The 16,530-nt window shown below is 51.2% G+C and overlaps 1 protein-coding gene across 5 annotated transcripts in view; it reads left to right on the forward strand.

Moving 5' to 3' along the window:
• Positions 1–16,530, forward strand: part of NFATC2 (nuclear factor of activated T cells 2) — a 150,449-nt gene that overhangs the window by 78,657 nt on the left and 55,262 nt on the right. For all 5 annotated transcript variants that reach the window (XM_059705299.1, XM_059705300.1, XM_059705298.1 and 2 more), the window contains exon 6: positions 13,254–13,394. In XM_059705299.1, the coding sequence (XP_059561282.1) occupies positions 13,254–13,394 (141 nt within the window). The remainder of the gene's footprint in view (positions 1–13,253; positions 13,395–16,530) is intronic.

Genomic DNA, 16,530 nt, shown 5'->3' on the forward strand with positions numbered 1-16,530 from the left:
CCCTGGCTCGTTTCTACCAGGCTTTGAGAGAGGCGGCCACTTTGAGCTCAATCTTAGGCCCTTCCTGCCAGTTTTGTTGTTGGTTTTGCCATTAGATGGGACAAAGCTTATTGTTTGGTCAGTTGTTGAGAGTTCAGAAATCATCTTTAAAAGCATAAAGAACAAACAAAGTAACCATTTTTTCTGAAACAAAGGCCATTTATATTATTTTTTTTAGCCTCTTCTAAGAATATTTTTTAAGTTGTTGTAATCATGTTCTATATTCAGTTACGTTTCAGGATTTTTCCTTGGGCATTTTACCATATCTGGGGGGTCAAAAAAAACCGGTTTTCTACAGAAGCCAGGGGAGTGATGGAAATGAGTCAAGTGTGTTGGGTGGGCAACAACCGGGAGGGGTGGGGACCGGGACCAGAATGGCGCTTCCCATCTAAACAGACTGCTGTCACGCGACTCCGGCCAGAATGTCCATGTGGGACTGTGACGCAGTGTGGCCACGTCGTCCGACTTTTTAAGATAAACCGAAGTCTCCTGATTTTTAAAAAGCTGCAACGAATTCAAAATCCTTTATGGATCAGATAAAACCTGCGGCGCGGGGCTTTGATTAATCATAGGTATTCTTAATCAGACACCAATGAATAAAGGGCAAGCATGAATATTTTATGCAGAAAGGGCTGAGAAAGACTAGCCCTTAGGAGGAGAAGCCAGCAAGGAGAGAGGCTGGGCCCTCTGCGAGAGAGAAGACAGCCCTTGGTCTTGGTTGGCCTTTGGAAAGAGATGAAAGAGCCCCCTGATTTCTTCCAGCCCTGGGGAGGGGAGGGGGGTCAAGATGAGGGACGGGACAAATGTGGTGGTGAGTCCGTGCTCTGATGCTAGAAGACAGACCCAGCAGGAGGCCACAAGGGAAGACAAGTGTTGACAAACATATCTCAGAAACATTGGAATTCCCCTTCTTGCCCAGCGGCCCCAACCCCTGTCCTCTGAGTGCTAGTCATGGTGACTGCCTGCCCCCCCCCCCCCCCCCGCTTTTGAACATCTGAAGATGTTTTGGGAAGGAAACTCAGGCTCTTCCTCTGTGATTGGGGGGGTTTTGAGAAGATAAGGACTCCCCTTTCTGGCAAGTGACTCACGGTCCTGGATGGGGCTGTGGTTAGTAGCAAGGTGGGAAACAGGAGGCCTCGGGGAGGGCCACACACAGGGTCCCTCCAGTCAACTTATCTCCTGCTGATCTGAGACTTTCCCGATCATCACCCAACCACAAGCACCTCCCGCGAGATCTTCCGGGCATGGTGAAGTCGTTTGCACCGTGAATGTCGGTTGTTTTTCTTTTCTTTTAAGAAAGCATTTGGCTGATTCGACGACCTTGCTTTGAGAGATAAGGAAACAGACTTTCTTGGTAAAGTGATTCACCGTTTTCATTCAGAGGGAGCAAATCCAGAGTCTCCCGCTTCTTCCTCTGTGACATACCGTCTTCTTTTGGTTGCTATGACAGCACTCTATCGTGCAACGCCAAGTTGAGCTACCAATTGGCCACTATCCCTCTCACCACCCAGAATTTTTTGATATTTTTATTTCCTTCTTTGTTCTAAAATCCTAGACCAATCCCTGGTAGTTTAATAAGTATTTATGGACTAATTGACTTACCGTGTGAACCTTCGGGAGGTATTCCATAAGTATTTATTGACAATTAGTCCATCAATGTATTGGCACAGTGTGTGTGCAAGAAGCATTTATTGACTGATTGACTTTGTGTGTGTAGCCCTTGGGGAGGGCGCGTAGGTAAGACGAACACTCCATGAGCCGGGACCTATTTGCAAGGCTAAGTTATTTACTTTGGAGGTGCCTTTTATGTAACATCGGAGGGATTGAGGGTAAATTCTCAGATTCTGGGAGAAAAAGAACTTGAACAGACTACTGGAGGCCACTGCCTGGAAGGTGGACCTCTTTGCAGATGTGCCAAGCCCTTAGATGTACCTACAGGCCAGCGTGTCAGAGGTCAGGCCTCACCTTTGCATGGACGGCGCCTCAGCTGTCTAGTCTGCTGTTTCCACGTCTTCCGTGTTGCCAAGGAGACACTTTTAGTTCCTCCCTTGTTCTCAGAAGAGTATTTTGAACCTGCTCCAGTCTTCTAAGCGCCGGACGCCGCCTTCACCCGTTCCCACTCCAGGCAGATAGCCGTGCCTCCCACGGTTCCAAGAACATGGGAGAGGTCAGAGGGGCACACCCTCATCTTCCCCAGCAACAAGCCACCCACAGATCGCAGCCCTGGGCCTGTCCTCCTCCTCGCACTGGGCTCCTCAGTGTCCTCAGCTCCCGCTCCAAGTCCCCTGTGGGGGTTGAGCCCTGGCTTCCCTCTTGTCTGAGTGTCCCAGGGCTGACGTGACCAATTGCCACCACCTGGGAGGCTTAAAACAACAAAAATTTATTCTGTCACAGACCTGGAGGCGGGACGCCCAAAATCAAGGTGTGGGCAGGTGGGTTCCTCCTGGCGGCTCTGAGGGAGAGTCTGCGCCAGGCCTCGCTCCCAGCTCCCAAAGGTGGCCGGCAGCCGCTGGTGCTGCTGGGCTTGTAGCCGCATCACCTGATCACCCCTGTTCACGGTGCCTTCTTCTCAGTGTCCTTTTCTGTCTCTCCCAAGGACACTCTCGTGGGATGTAGGGCACACCTTAATCCAGACGGCTTCATGCCCGTCCTCACCTTAGTCACACCTTCAAAGACCCTCTTCACAGGAGGTCACATTCTGAGGTTCCGGGTGGGGGCTCTTCACCCACGACACCTCCTCTGCAACATTCCTTGACTTCACTTTCCTCTCTGGTCCTCAGTTCCCGAACCCACTGGCATCCTTCTGTGACTTGCAGGCTTTCAATGACTGTGTCCCCTCCACCCAGAGCACTGGTCCTCAAACTTGGAGTCAGCTGGGGAGTTTTGAGAAAAATACGTGATGCCCAAATTCTACTGCAGAGCCCCTGAGTTGGTTGGTCTGCATGGAGACTTTCAGAGGGACCCTGGGGATTCTGGGGTGAGGCAAAGTTTAAGACCCACTGACCTTGTTGCCCCGCCCCTTCTGTGCCCCACCCCTCCTTCCATCAATTGATTAACTCCTTCTTATCTGAGGTCCCTGGATGGATGGCCCCTTGAGGAGGAAGATTGTTCTGGTCTCAGAGGATAGGGCCCAGCAGGTGTTACCCAGGGCCTGGCACAGAGCAGCCGTCTCTAGAATGTTGGTCAAATAAAAAAATAAAAAATGAAAGCATGAAAACAAGCATCTCCGGGCTGCCCGGCAGGAGAGAAAGGCAGCGATGAGCTGTAACAGAGAGGGCCATAGTGCAGATCCTTCTGTGAAAACCTCCCCGAGGGTCTCTGCAAAGGGGTCTCTGTGTTCATCGCTTTTCAGAAAACACCCAAAGCCATTTCCCACCAAGCCCCGCCCAGCACGTGAATCCACTGTCCGCATTTTGCAGGAATTGGGGGCAGGTCTGGGGCGTGGACTAGAAAATGGATTTCTCCCTTGGTCTTTGAAGCTATCCACATAAGTACGTTTCGCTGTGGGTTAATGAAGGGACAATAAATTGCACAGGTTGTAAGGCTTCGGTTCAGTGGTTTCGGACAAATGTATGCCCATGTGTAAACACCCCTCATGTCCCCCACCCCTGAAAGTTCCCTGGTACCCGCGGTCAGTACCACCCCCCAGGCCCCCACGGCTCTGATTGCCATCAGCATAGATCGGCTCTCCCTGTTCTAGAACTTCATATAATGGGAGTATGCAGTGTGCACTCTCTGTGTGCGGCCGTCTGTGCTCAGCCCGATGCCTTTGTGATCCGTCGCTGTGACTGCGTGAACAGTACTGGATTGTATGAATGTAACAATTGTTTACTCACCCTTGATAGACATTTGGGTTGTTTCTGGGGTTTGAGTACGACAGATAAGGCTGCTATGAACAGGCTGGTTCCAGGCCTTTTGTGGACAAATGGTTTCATTTCTCTGAGGAAAGTGTATGCTTCAGTTTTTGTATTTTCACTCTGTACAAGAGTGTGTGAGAGTTCCACGTCCTCCCTAATATTTGATTTTGATAGTATGTTTAATTGCAGCCATTCTAGTGAGTGTAAAATGGCATGTCCTTGTGCATAAGGCATAATTTGCATAATTTGAATTTCCCTAATGACTAATGATTCTGAGGGCCAATCCGTGTACTTGTTGGCTGCCTATGTCTTCTTTGGAAAGGTGGCTGTCGAGAGCTTTAGCCCATTTTCTGTTTTTGGGTTTGTTTTTTTTGTGTGTGTGTTCTGGATAGAGTCCTTTGTCAGATCTATGTATTATAAACATTTCCCCCTGTCTGTGGCTTGTCTATTACTATTACTTTTCTTAATTGTGTCTTATTAGGAGCATCAATATTTTATTTTGATGAAGTCTGATGTGTCATTTTCTTTTCTTTTGGGATTAGTGCTTTTTGTGTACCCTCAAGAAATCTCTGCCTCTCTGAAGATAGCAAAGGTATTTTCTGTTTTCTTCTAGAAGCTTTTTGATTCTGGCATTTAGGTTTAGGGGTATGATTCGGCTCAGATAAATTTTTGCATATTGTGTGAGGTACGGGCGAGGTCCATTGTTTAGGGTGGTGGTGGGTAGTGTGAGCTTGGGTTCAAATCCTGCCTCTGCCACTAAATGGCTGCTTAGTCCTGGGGACGTTACTGAGCACTCTGAGCCTCAGTTTCCTCATCTATGAAATGGGAATAGTAATAGTACCTATCCCATCCCAATAGAATGACCTCTCTTGTGGCGTGTCTCAGACTTTCCTGCTTGCAGCCCTCCCGTAGCTTTGCAAAGCAGACTTTACATATCTCTGGCTGCCACTTTGTCGCTGTTGAGAGACCAGGGCAGGCAGCAGGAGGCAGGTGTGGGAGTTTAACAAACGCTGATTGTTTCAGGTGAAACAATCGTGCTGGCAGCTAGCAGCATGCCCTGCTGCTGAGAAGGAATCCAGATGGTTATCTGGCCTGTGTAGTGGGTCGGCTGCAGGCGATTGCAGGGAAGTTGGGTTTGGGGCCAGGAGCTCAGGATTGGGGTGGCTTTTCTGCCAATTAGTATGGTTACCTGGACATATGGTTATGGCCCTTTCCTGAGCTAGCTGTGCAGGGGCAGGGAGGGCAGAACCACGTTTTTATGGAAGACCTTGGGTGTGCCTCCCTATTTCTTGTTAACTTGTTTCATCCTCGCCATAGTCTCAGAAGACTCACCCATTCATTCAGAAATTTTAATCGCGCACCGATTAGCGCCCGTGTTTGGGGCACAGAATGCTGCCTTCTTGGAGCTCACATCCCAGCAGGTGAAGCTTCAGAAGGGTAGGCCAGTGGTCGGCAAACTGCGGCTCGCGAGCCACATGCGGCTCTTTGGCCCCTTGAGTGTGGCCACGAAGTTTCAATCGCACTGTGCGTGCGCGCCCGCACGTGGTATTTTGTGGAAGAGCCACACTCAAGGGGCCGCAGTTTGCCGACCACTGGGTTAGGCGATGTGCTATGGTCACTCACCTGGCCAGGGACGGGGCAGAGAGCTCTGGGTTCCCAGTCAGATGGGGATTCGTGGGGCCCTCAGGAAGGGCTGTTATGTGGAGATTGGTGGGGCTATTCTGAAGGGGCTACCTGTTAGCACATTGAAACGGGATAGCGATTCTCTGATCAGGACCTGTGCTGTGTGGATTGGAGGAGATGACCGGCCAGTCTGGCGGGAGATGTTACTGCTCCACTTTCTTTTATTTTTTCTTTTATTTTTTTAGGGAGAGTGGAATAGAGAGGGAAAGACAGAGAGAAGCATCAATGTGAGAAAAACACATTGATTGGTTGCCTCCTGCATAAGCCTGGACCAAGGCCCGGGCTGGGGAGGAGCCTGCAACCAAGATATGTGCCCCTGGCTGGAATTGAACCTGGGACCCTTTGGTCTGCAGGCCGATGCTCTATCCACTGAGCCAAACCGGCTGGGGCTTACTGCTCCACTTTCCATGAGGAAGCTGAGGTCCCACACAGTCCAGAGCTATCAGGTGGTCTCGTGCACTGTGCACCCCATTTCCGCACCCTGCACCCCAGTCCCACGGTTCACCCTCACAGAGGTGAACCCCGCACTCAGGGAGAATTGGCTTCCTCTGTCCCAACCTCCCACTTACAGGGAAGACCCAGGAGTGGCCAGGGTGGGGGCCTCAGGGCCTCGGGGGCTGGTCTGTTGGCCCTGCTCACGGCCCCTCCCAGGCGAGGCCTGAGTCAGCACCGTGTCCTGGGCCAGGCCAGGCTCAGCAGGGCCAGGCTCACAGCCAAGGACAGGGGCCTGATGAGGAGACAAGACAGGTTTACAGCAGCTGAGCGCCTTGGCCAGGAGTGCTGAGTGCTGAGCCAGCAGGAGACGGCGGGAGGACCTGCTCGCCTGGCTGGGCCGGCCGGCCGCTTTCCCACTGGGTCCTTGTCCATTTTGCTAAAAAGGGGCCCCTTGAGGTGGTGGAATCCCACCATCTGGGTCCTGACTTGGCTGTGAGGCCTCAGACATATCCCTTTTCCCCTGGGAAACTCAGCTCCAAAATGGGAATAATTCGTGCTTTGTGACCTTCTGCAGCCTAGCAATAAAAATAAACAACAGTCACCGACCCTGACAAGGTGCCACACGCTTCCTATGCATTAGCTCATTTAATCTGCAAACGGCCCTCTGAGGTGGAACTATGACTTTCCCCATTTTATAGATGGAAAAAAAAAAAAAATCAAGCACAGATTAAGTGACTTGCCCAAGGTCCCAAAGCTAAGATGTCATCGAGCTGGGCTTTGAACTTGGCCGGTTACACGGCAGCATCCATGCCTTTAACCTATCCCCCTAAGAGGCCCCCCCACCCCCCGTGCGTGTTTCATAACATAAACCAAAACGTGTACGTGAGGTGCCCGGGCGCTGAGGCCTGTTGACGGCTGTAATTATTGGCCGTTATTCGCAGAACCCACCCACTCTGCACAGACGAGTTTTCCCCACCAGCCTCTCCCGTCTCTCCTGAGGTCGTCGTGTAGATTGTAATTCTTGGCCGCGCACCGTTGTGACCGAGCGGACTGCAGACAGTCAGACAGTAACGTCCCCGCTCCCGGCCAGCCCGGCCAGCCCGGAGGACCCCGCGCCCTGTCACTCTCCCTCGGGGAGCCTGGCCGCTGCGGCTCTGCTCCCCGTCCGCCACTGTTGCCAGTGAAAGTAAACACCCAAACTGCTTAAACCAACAGCGCCCTGTTGATTCAGAGCTCATAAAACACAGGAACCCCGGCCGCTTTATGACGTGCCAGAATCCGGGGGCAGGAGGGAAGCCTGGGGAAGTCTCCTGGCCAGGGCCACCGCCAAGCTCCAGCTGCCAGGGTGAGCCCGGGACCCTCAGGACGCCTCTAAAAGGGCGGCCCCTGATTGGGTGAGAACGTGGCAGGGGGTGTGGGCTGGATGGACTGGGATCTCTGACGGTTGAAGAGGCGAGTGGGTGTCTGTGGGGGCAGCTGGGGGTGGCAGCGCAGGCCTGGGAGGCCCAGTGGCTTCCTGAGAGCCCTCCCACAGGCCCTGGATGGTGTCACCCCAATCAGCAGCCGTAGGTGTTAGAGGTTGCATCAGAGAGAGAGAGGGAAGTGGACCCCCGGAGGGTAATTTTGGTTGCTGGTTGCCGCTCCTCGGTTCCTCTTTCGGAGGCTAATTGGGTTCGTTTGCTTTGCCTCTGGGCTCTCTCAGGATGCCAGGCCTCCCCTGGAGGAGGTCCCCTTGTCCTCAGGTGGCCTTTTAAGTGTGGAACTTGGCTCTCAAGCAAATGTGGGTAACAAGTCACCTGGAAAGATTGTTAAAATGCAAATGCAAATGCCCAGCCTCGTCTAGGAGATTCGAGAGCAGCGGGTCAGGGAGTGGCCCGGTGTCCGCATGTCCGTTAAGTGCCTCCCCAGCCAGGCGATTGTGCTGCCGGCGGCCTGGGAACCTCACTTTGAGAAATGCTAACAATCGGGGCCGAGAAACCGGGTTATGGTTTGGGATCCACCAAGACCAGCAGGAACGAGCGCAGTCATATGTGTGAACGCGTGGATGTGGTCAGCACATATTTGGTGAAATACACAACATAAGACACCACCTAGCCAGTGCCAACCACTTAGAAACTGCCCAAGAAAAGATGGCGTTTGATCTGGTTGACCTTGTTGGCCCATATTATTTAATGAACGAGACACACTTTTTTTGAAGTCTCCCTTTTAATCCTGACCACGACCTGTGAGATGGGTCTGTTAACAAACCCCTTTTTCAGATGGGAACACGGAGGGTTAGAGTTGGGAAGGACCCATCCAAGGATCACATCGTGGGGGACTTGAGTGGGGCTGAGGTGTGTCCAACACAACAGCCTGCACCCAGGTGGGAGCTGCCCCTCGATGAGGCCGAGCTCTGAGCATCTCTTTTCTGTCTGTGAAATGGTACTAATCGCGGTTTCCTCAATGAAGGGTTTAAAAAGATCCGAAGTGGGCAAACGTTTTGAACATGAGCAAGAAAGAGGCATTTCGAAAGTTAATGAGAGTCAAGACTGATTTCTTGAGTGGTAACTGTGTTTTTGGTCTTACATTACCTGTATGTATTTTTAATTGTCGTAAAACACACATAACACAAAATTTACCATTTTAACCATTTTAAAATGTGAGTGCGGCGGCATTAAGTACATTCACAGTGTTGTGCAGCTGCCACCATGGTCTGGTTCCAGAACATTTTTACGACCCCAAAAAGAAACCCCGTACCTATTAGCAGACACTCCCCAGACCTGGCACCCACCAGTCTGCTTTCTGTCCCTATGGATTGGCCTCTTCTGAACATTTCATACAAACTAGAGGCACGATGCACGAAATTCGTGCAAGGAGCTCAGCCCTCGCAATCCCAGCTGCCTAGGCCCTCGCAGCCCTGAGAGCGGCCTCGTGGCCCCACCCACTGGTCGTTCTGGAAGGTTCCAGAAGGTCGTTTGGCATCTGGTCTAATTAGCATATTAGCTCTTTATTATATAGGATGGGATCATACAGTATTTGTCCTTTTGTGTCTGGCTCCTGCAATTTAGCATAATGTTTTCAAGGTTCATACACGTTGCAGCCTGTATCAGTACTCCATTCCTTTTTATGGCTGAGTAATATTTGTGCACAACAGACCACATTTTGTTTATCCATTCAACCATTGATGGACGTTTGGGTTATTGGTATTAAATATTTACCAATTACATACTAACCACATCCACATGTTTATACTGCTTGTAGGAGGACCCAAGAGGACTGGCACTGGCAGGAATTTATTTATTATTATCATTTTCTCTATGATATCTTTATTTATTTTTAATATATTTTTATTGATTTCAGAGAGGAAGGGAGAGGGAGAAAGAGATGGAAACATCAATGAAGAGAGAGAATCATTGATTGGCTGCCTCCTGCATGCTCCCCCTCACCGCCACCCCCCTGGGGATGGAGCCCACAACCCAGGCATGTACCCTAGCAGGGAATTGAACCATGACCTTCTGGTTCATAGGTCAACACTCAACCACTGAGCCACGCCTGTTGGGCTATGGTATCATTGTTTTATCCTCATTCTCAAAATTATTTTGTCTGGGTCCACAATGGATATTTTCTCTAAGTATATTGAAAATACTATGCCTTCAGTATTACAATGTTTTCTTTTTTATTATAGTTGACATACAATATTAGTTTCAGGTGTATGGCATAATGATTCAACCTTTATATTCCTTACATTGTGATCACAATAAGTCTAGTAACATCTGTCACCAAGCAAAGTTGTTACCGTAATATTGACTCTTTCCTCTATGCTGTACACTGCATCCCTGCGACTTACTTTATAACTGGAGGTTTGTACCTCTTATTCCCCTTTACATTTATCCCTTGTCCTCCCCCCCGGCCCCCCCTTCACCTCCCCTCTGGCAACCTGTTAGGATTTCACAGAGAAGGCATCCGTGACTGAGAGAGGTGAAGTGACTGGCCCAGGGTCACAGGGCAGGGAGTTGGCAGAGGCAGGACCGGAAACCAGGCCTTTCTGACCCCAGACTCAGGCAGCAGTAACCAAGAATTCTCCCGTGGCTGCCAGGGCCCTGCATGACCCGGCGGGGACGGCGCCTCAGATCCAACTGGGGGGCCCACGGGAACATGAAGGATTGTTTTTTAAAAAATTATGCTGGGGTCCTCCCCTCAGACCCTTGAAGTCAGAATCTCTAGATCATTGGTTTTCAACCAGGGACATCCAGCCCTGCTCAGAGGCAGGTGTCCACAGGAAGGGGTGCTACTGGCACCTAGGGGTGGAGGCCAGGGCTGCTGCTCCACATCCTACGATGCACAGGTGGGCCCCCACCCACAGCGTGATCCAGCCAGTGTCGGTGCCCAGGCTGAGAGCCGGCTCCGGAACCAGGCCCGGGGGGTCAGCCTTGTTAAAGCTCCCCAGCTGACCCTAATGTGCAGCAGAGCCGAGCGGTGCTTCTCGAACTCGATGGGACCCGAGCACCACCTGTGTGCCTTGTTAAGCTGCAGATTTGGGCTTAATAGGCCTGGGGTGGGGCCCAGGTTCAGTCTTTCTAACAGGCACCCCGCGGTGCTGGTGCTCCGGGCCGTGCGCTTGGCGTTGCCAGCCTGCAGTACCGGTAAAGGCTACATTTTCCTGAAAAAAGATAGCTTTCCTTCGGGTAAGGAGAAGGGATGGGAAGGGCAAATCTGGCAAAGAGAGAATCAGTTGGTTGCTTGAAACTGAGGCTTTGAGGGGAGCAGCAGCGAGGTTGCTTTAGGAAACGGACTCGTCGTGTTCACAACGATGCACTGTGGTTCACAGAGCAGCTGGCCGGCCAGCCTCCCGCCCCGCTCAGACCTCCTGGTCGTGGCCAGGCCCCGGCCTGACTGGCTGAGAGCCCCTGGCCAGCTTGTCCAGTAGCAATGACTCAGGCTTTCCACCTGCAAAACGGGGCAGATGGCTCTTACCACCTCCCCACCCATCCCTGGGGCCACAGCTCCCAGCGGCGGCCCCCACCCCAGACTCATCAAAGGCAGAACTTAAAAGCTGGGACCATTTTTCCGGGCGATGTGGCTGCTGGTATTTTCACTGCTAATACTAGTAAACCTCCATTGGTAGCCGCTCAATTAGGAAGTCATACAAAACACGTATATTGAAAGAAGGGATTAATAACCTGGCCCATGTGGGAGACATTAGCTTCTGTGGACAGGCCTTTTGAATATATACTCCGAACTGGCAGCCCCTGGAGCAGCACTTGGCCGCCGGTCCCTGGGAGCAGGGAGCCTGGGCGGAGCGGGATGGGGAGACCGTCAGGGGATCACTGTGAGTCGTCGGGTTGCACTCTGAAAGGGAAGTGTCTGGGAGCGTCTGTCTGGTCCACGACAGATTCCTTAGATGTTGCCAAGTGCATGGTGGCTCCTGAAGGAGCCGGTTCCAGTGTAGCTCTGGGCAGAGGGAGGGGGTGCTCACCACCTGGAGGCTCAGGCCGGCCAGGAGGGGAGGGTTCGGCTTGGGCCTCGGGCCTCACACGGCTGCTGCCCCGGCTCCCGGATGGGGAGGTCCACGGGCCGCTGGCACGGAAAGGACTGGCCCTCCGCCCAGTTCTCGGGCTCCGGGAGGAAGGCCAGGAGCTCAGGGTGACTCACCGAGGGGAGGACCGGCCTCTTCGACCCACGCTGCCAAGGCGAGGCCTGAGCAGACGGGCCCCTGGTGCTGCTGGGACCCGGTTCTCACCCGCCCTGGGAAGGGGGCTGGGGAGGGTCTCCATCCTCCCTGCAGACAGTCAGAGCCTGGCTGGCATGGCCACGGGAGGGGCCGGCGCTGGGCATGGCAGCTCTGGGGGTTCCCACCGAGCTTTGCCACAGAGCCTTGGCCACGTGGTGACCTGACTTCTCTTAGCTTTAATTTTCTCCCCAGTCAAGTGTGCATGATTTTAATACTTCCTTCCTCAGAAGGTTGCTGTGAGCATTCAAGTATATCATTGCAGTAAAGCGCTCAGCACACGGCTGCCCACTCTTCCTTCTTTCGTTATTGCAGGCATACATGACAACTTAGAGATGGAGAGAGACAGAGATATGTGTGCCACACTGTATTGAGATATATCCACATTTATTCCTATCCATCTGTCCGCCTGTCCATCTGTCCTTCCAGCCAGCCAGCCATCCACCCGTCTATCCGTTCCTCCCTCTCTCCTTCCCTTCCTCCCAAGCACCTCCTCCTAAATCCCAGCTCTGTCCCCAGCCGTGGGCTCACATCATACACAAAGGCTTACAGTCTAGAGGGGGCAGAAGAAGACCTGAACCAATAAAGCCACATACAGTGTGTCTGTAAGTGGAAAGTTCTTTGGAGAAAAACAAAGCAGGGTAAGAGCAGGATAAAGGCAAGAGAGGGAGAGACAGACAGACCACGATGGACAGGGTGCCCGCTATAGCTGCAAGGGAGGAGGGTGGCGGGGCTGGGTGAGGAAGCCTCGCTGAGGTGGTGACAGCCGAGTGGAAGCCTGCAGGAAGTGAGGAGGGAGCCCTGCAGGTCATGGGGCAGAACCTGCCAGAGAGAGAGGCACTCGAAAGTGCAAACGCTCCAAGACAAGAGTGAGCTGAGTGGGTCTGAGAAACAGAACATTCCAGAAGTGAGGCTGGGGCAGCACGAGCAAGGGGGAGTCCATTGTAGGGAGTGAGGTCAGGGAGATGGTGGGCAGATCAGGGAAGCCTTTTAGACGATGTCTGGAATTGCTAATGAATTTCAAAGCAAATATCAGGAACCGGGTCCTAACGTGTTGCATGTGTGTGCTGAAGGTGTGGGCTGACGTCAAGTGCAAAAGGAGAAAGTGCATTCTAGCGAAATGAGTCTCATGGAATCGTTGGTTTGCCCATCCTACATAATAAAGAGCTAATATGCTAATTAGACTGAACAGCAGGAGGACTGTCTGGACGATCTTCCGGACGATGCATAAATTTTGTGCACCAGGCCACTAGTCCTTTCATAAAAATACAGTAATCAAATTCTCATTTGCCTTTCCCGTCCCTTGATTCAGGAAAACAAAACGTGTTGTTAGGAGAAAATGCATCCGAATGACTCGGACACTTTTACGAGAACATGACATTTGCAGTCAGGTTTACAGGGGTGATGACGGCTCCACATTTAGACGTGACAACAGGTGAAAAGGTGGGCAGAGCATGTCCCAGCTCGTCACCGTGAAATCAGAAAGCCTTGCTGGAGTGTCCTCACGGCGACTTCTTGTCTTCTGTCCGCAGCCCAGCGGTCCGCCCACGAGCTGCCCATGGTGGAGAGACAGGACATCGACAGCTGCCTGGTGTACGGGGGCCAGCAGATGATCCTCACGGGCCAGAACTTCACGGCTGAGTCCAAGGTCGTGTTCACGGAGAAGACCACAGGTAGGGCCCTTTCGGCTCGTGTGTGTCCCCTGGCCATGCGAAAGCCACCACCTGCTGGTTCTAAGCAGCATTGACTGTGGGTGGATATCATCGTGTAGACTTGCACATTCTGCCCTTTTCCCTCACCGGGATAAGTCCCCCATGTCTCTAGTGATTTGGATGTTGACACAGTTCACCACTGTGTGAATGTGCCGTAATGTGTTTTAGCTGATCCTGGGTTGTTTCATTAAATGAGAAGGTTGTCCCCTGCCAACCCCAACTCTTAAAAAAAAATTTTTTTTTTCTTTCCACATAGAAAGGTATATTTTTTCAACTTCTTACTATTATTAAGAAGGGAGGCCAGACAGCATGGGGATTAGTGTGCCTGTTCTGGGCCTGGGCATCCTCGGTTCACATCTGGCTCTGCTACTTGCTTGCTGTGTGATCTTAGGCAAATTACCTAACCTCTCTGTGCCTCCATTTTCGTATGTATGAAATGATAATAACAGAGGGTTGTCACGGGGTTAAATGAGTTAGTACATGTCGAGTAATTATAACAGCACCAGGTATATCGTAAGCTAATAAACATTAGCTACTTAGATTTAATTATAAATCGTGTTGCGATTAATCTTCTTATACTTTGAAGATTAATTAATCTTTTCGACACAAATCTCCATGTGCATCTTGTTTATTTATGTTTTATTCCTAGCAGTGGAATGCTGGAGAGTCATTTTGAGGATTTTAAATGCAGATTGCTAAGCTACCTTCCAGAAATGTACAAATTGAAACTTCCACCAATACCACATCAGAACTGGTTTCCCCCGCTTCCCAGAAGTGCCATTTTAAAAAATTAAAACAATTCACTGAATTGGTACTTCTTTTTATTTTGCATCCTTTGCTCTGAGAGGTTTAATGTTTCTGTTTATTGGCCGTGTTGTAGTCTTTCTTGCGTACATGGTCTGGTAATGTGTTTTGCCCATGAGGGCGAGGCAAAGAGAAAATGATGGGAAGCAGGAAAAGTATCAGGTTATGCAATTATTGGGTAGTTGTGGATGGTAGACCGAGTTCTTTTCTTCTAGGACATGATTTCTGTAGGTTAATTCAAAGAGGTGTTGGTGCTTGTTTCTTGGTTTATTGCCTTTAGGATGATGCAGAGAATGTAGCAGGCAGGTTGTTCTGTTGTGGGCTTGTGCACTGCCCAGGGCACCTCCTCTGGGGGCTGCCCTTCAGCCTGGATGCATCATGGATCTGTGGATCATGAAGACACCTGCTGGCAGAGAAAGCAGAGTGTCTGGGGGAGGTGAGCTTCTTCCCTCTTCCCACAAAGCTTCCTCTTGGGGCCCTGAGGGTGGGCCCTGAGGGTGGGCCCTGAGGATGGGCCCTGAGGATGGGCCCTGAGGGTGGGCCCTGAGGCGGGTGGGCGTGGGAGTGGATTAGAAGGCCCCTGAGCGGTCAGTGGTGGTGTAGTGAGGGGTTAGGAACACAGACATTGAAATGGGTGCATTGCTTTCTAGTATGTGTTTGTTCAACACCATACTTATTCCCCTTTCATTGGGCATTAGGCTGCTTCCCACTCTGTGCTGTTATAGGTAGCTCAGTGCTGAGCATCTTCTGCATTCGTTTTGTCAGTTAGGTGGGAACTCGCTCTTTAGCCAGTCTGCTTGTGTTCAAAACCCAGCCCCACTACCTTCTAGCTGTGTGACCTTGGGCAAGTTACTTATCCTCTCTGGGCAACAATGTCCTCATCTGTACAGTGAGGATGGTGACAGTCCTACCTCATCGGGTGGTTGAGAAATTAGGAGTTCATCATGTTTGTGCTTATAAAAGGCTTGGGATATAGAAAGTGCATGGTATGTTAGCTAATGCTCTTTCCTATATGTGGGATAGTGGATTCAAGAGGGCATGCACTTTTTTAAAAAAATATATATTTTATTGATTTTTTACAGAGAGGAAGGGTGAGAGATAGAGAGCTAGAAACATCGATGAGAGAGACATCGATCAGCTGCCTCCTGCACATCTCCTACTGGGGATGTGCCCGCAACCCAGGTACATGCCCTTAACCAGAATCGAACCTGGGACCTTTCAGTCCGCAAGCCGACGCTCTATCCACTGAGCCAAACCGGTTTCGGCAAAGCATGCACTTTTCAAAGTGTCCTGGGGGATGCTTGTTTTCCAGGTGGTGGGGAAATGTAAAATGTGTTCTATAGCAACAATTTGTAAGGCCCTGCTGAGTCAGAGGGCAAGCCAATTTGCCGAAGTAGAGGCCATTTAACATGGGGAACTGCTTTGATCCGCGGGCAGAGGCCAGAACACAGAGGTCTTCCAACGCCAGGTACAGACAGAAGCTTGCTTTGGTCTGCACCTGGGTAAAGTAATAGGGAGCCATGCTGGGTTCTTGAGCAGGAGAGTGCTATGAGGTTAGCCTCTTCGGTTCTGATGTATCTCCTGTAGCAGGCGCCATCCTGTTGGCCTTCTGCTGACTCTCACAAGAAGTGTATGGCTTCAAAATGCCTTACTGGCGGAGGGAAAATGCTAATAACATACAGATGTCTTGTTATCGGTGTCCAGGTTGGTAGTTCCTGGGGGGGCGGGGGTGGGGGAGTGGCAGTGGAACCCGGTAGGGATGATTCGGATGCCAGGTCCTGCAAGTTCCCCGCGGAGTTAGGGGCCAGCCAGCTTTCAGTTGTCCTGGATCTCATGAGTGAGTGAGTGAATGAATGAATGGCATTTACTCTCAGGCTTTTCTTTCTTGGCCTGGAGGAAATTTCACAGTTTACCTCTTAAAGGGAGGAAAACTCAGAGCCCGCTGCATGTTATGAGAAGAGTAATAGTAACAGCTCCCTTTGAGTCCATCTGTGGGCGGGCCCTTCGCCTGCCACTCTCCCCAGGTTGTCCTCTCTAACCCAGCACCTGTGGGAGGCAGACGGCAGAGAAGTCAGGGCATTCACCTGAGATCATACCCAACATTGTCCAGTTTTTCTACCTTCCTGGGCCTCAATGTCTGTCTCTGTAAGATGAGGTAGTAACAGTCCCTTCCTCCTGGAGTTAATTGCAGAAATGAACAACGTGAGCTCAGTGCATAGGGAGTGCTCATTGAATGTCTGCTGTTCTACTATGGTCTGTCCGGTGTTATCATAGCTCAGGCCATACAGGGTTT

This window comes from Myotis daubentonii, chromosome 8 (genome assembly GCF_963259705.1).
Source record: "Myotis daubentonii chromosome 8, mMyoDau2.1, whole genome shotgun sequence".
NCBI classification, from domain to species: domain Eukaryota; kingdom Metazoa; phylum Chordata; class Mammalia; order Chiroptera; family Vespertilionidae; genus Myotis; species Myotis daubentonii.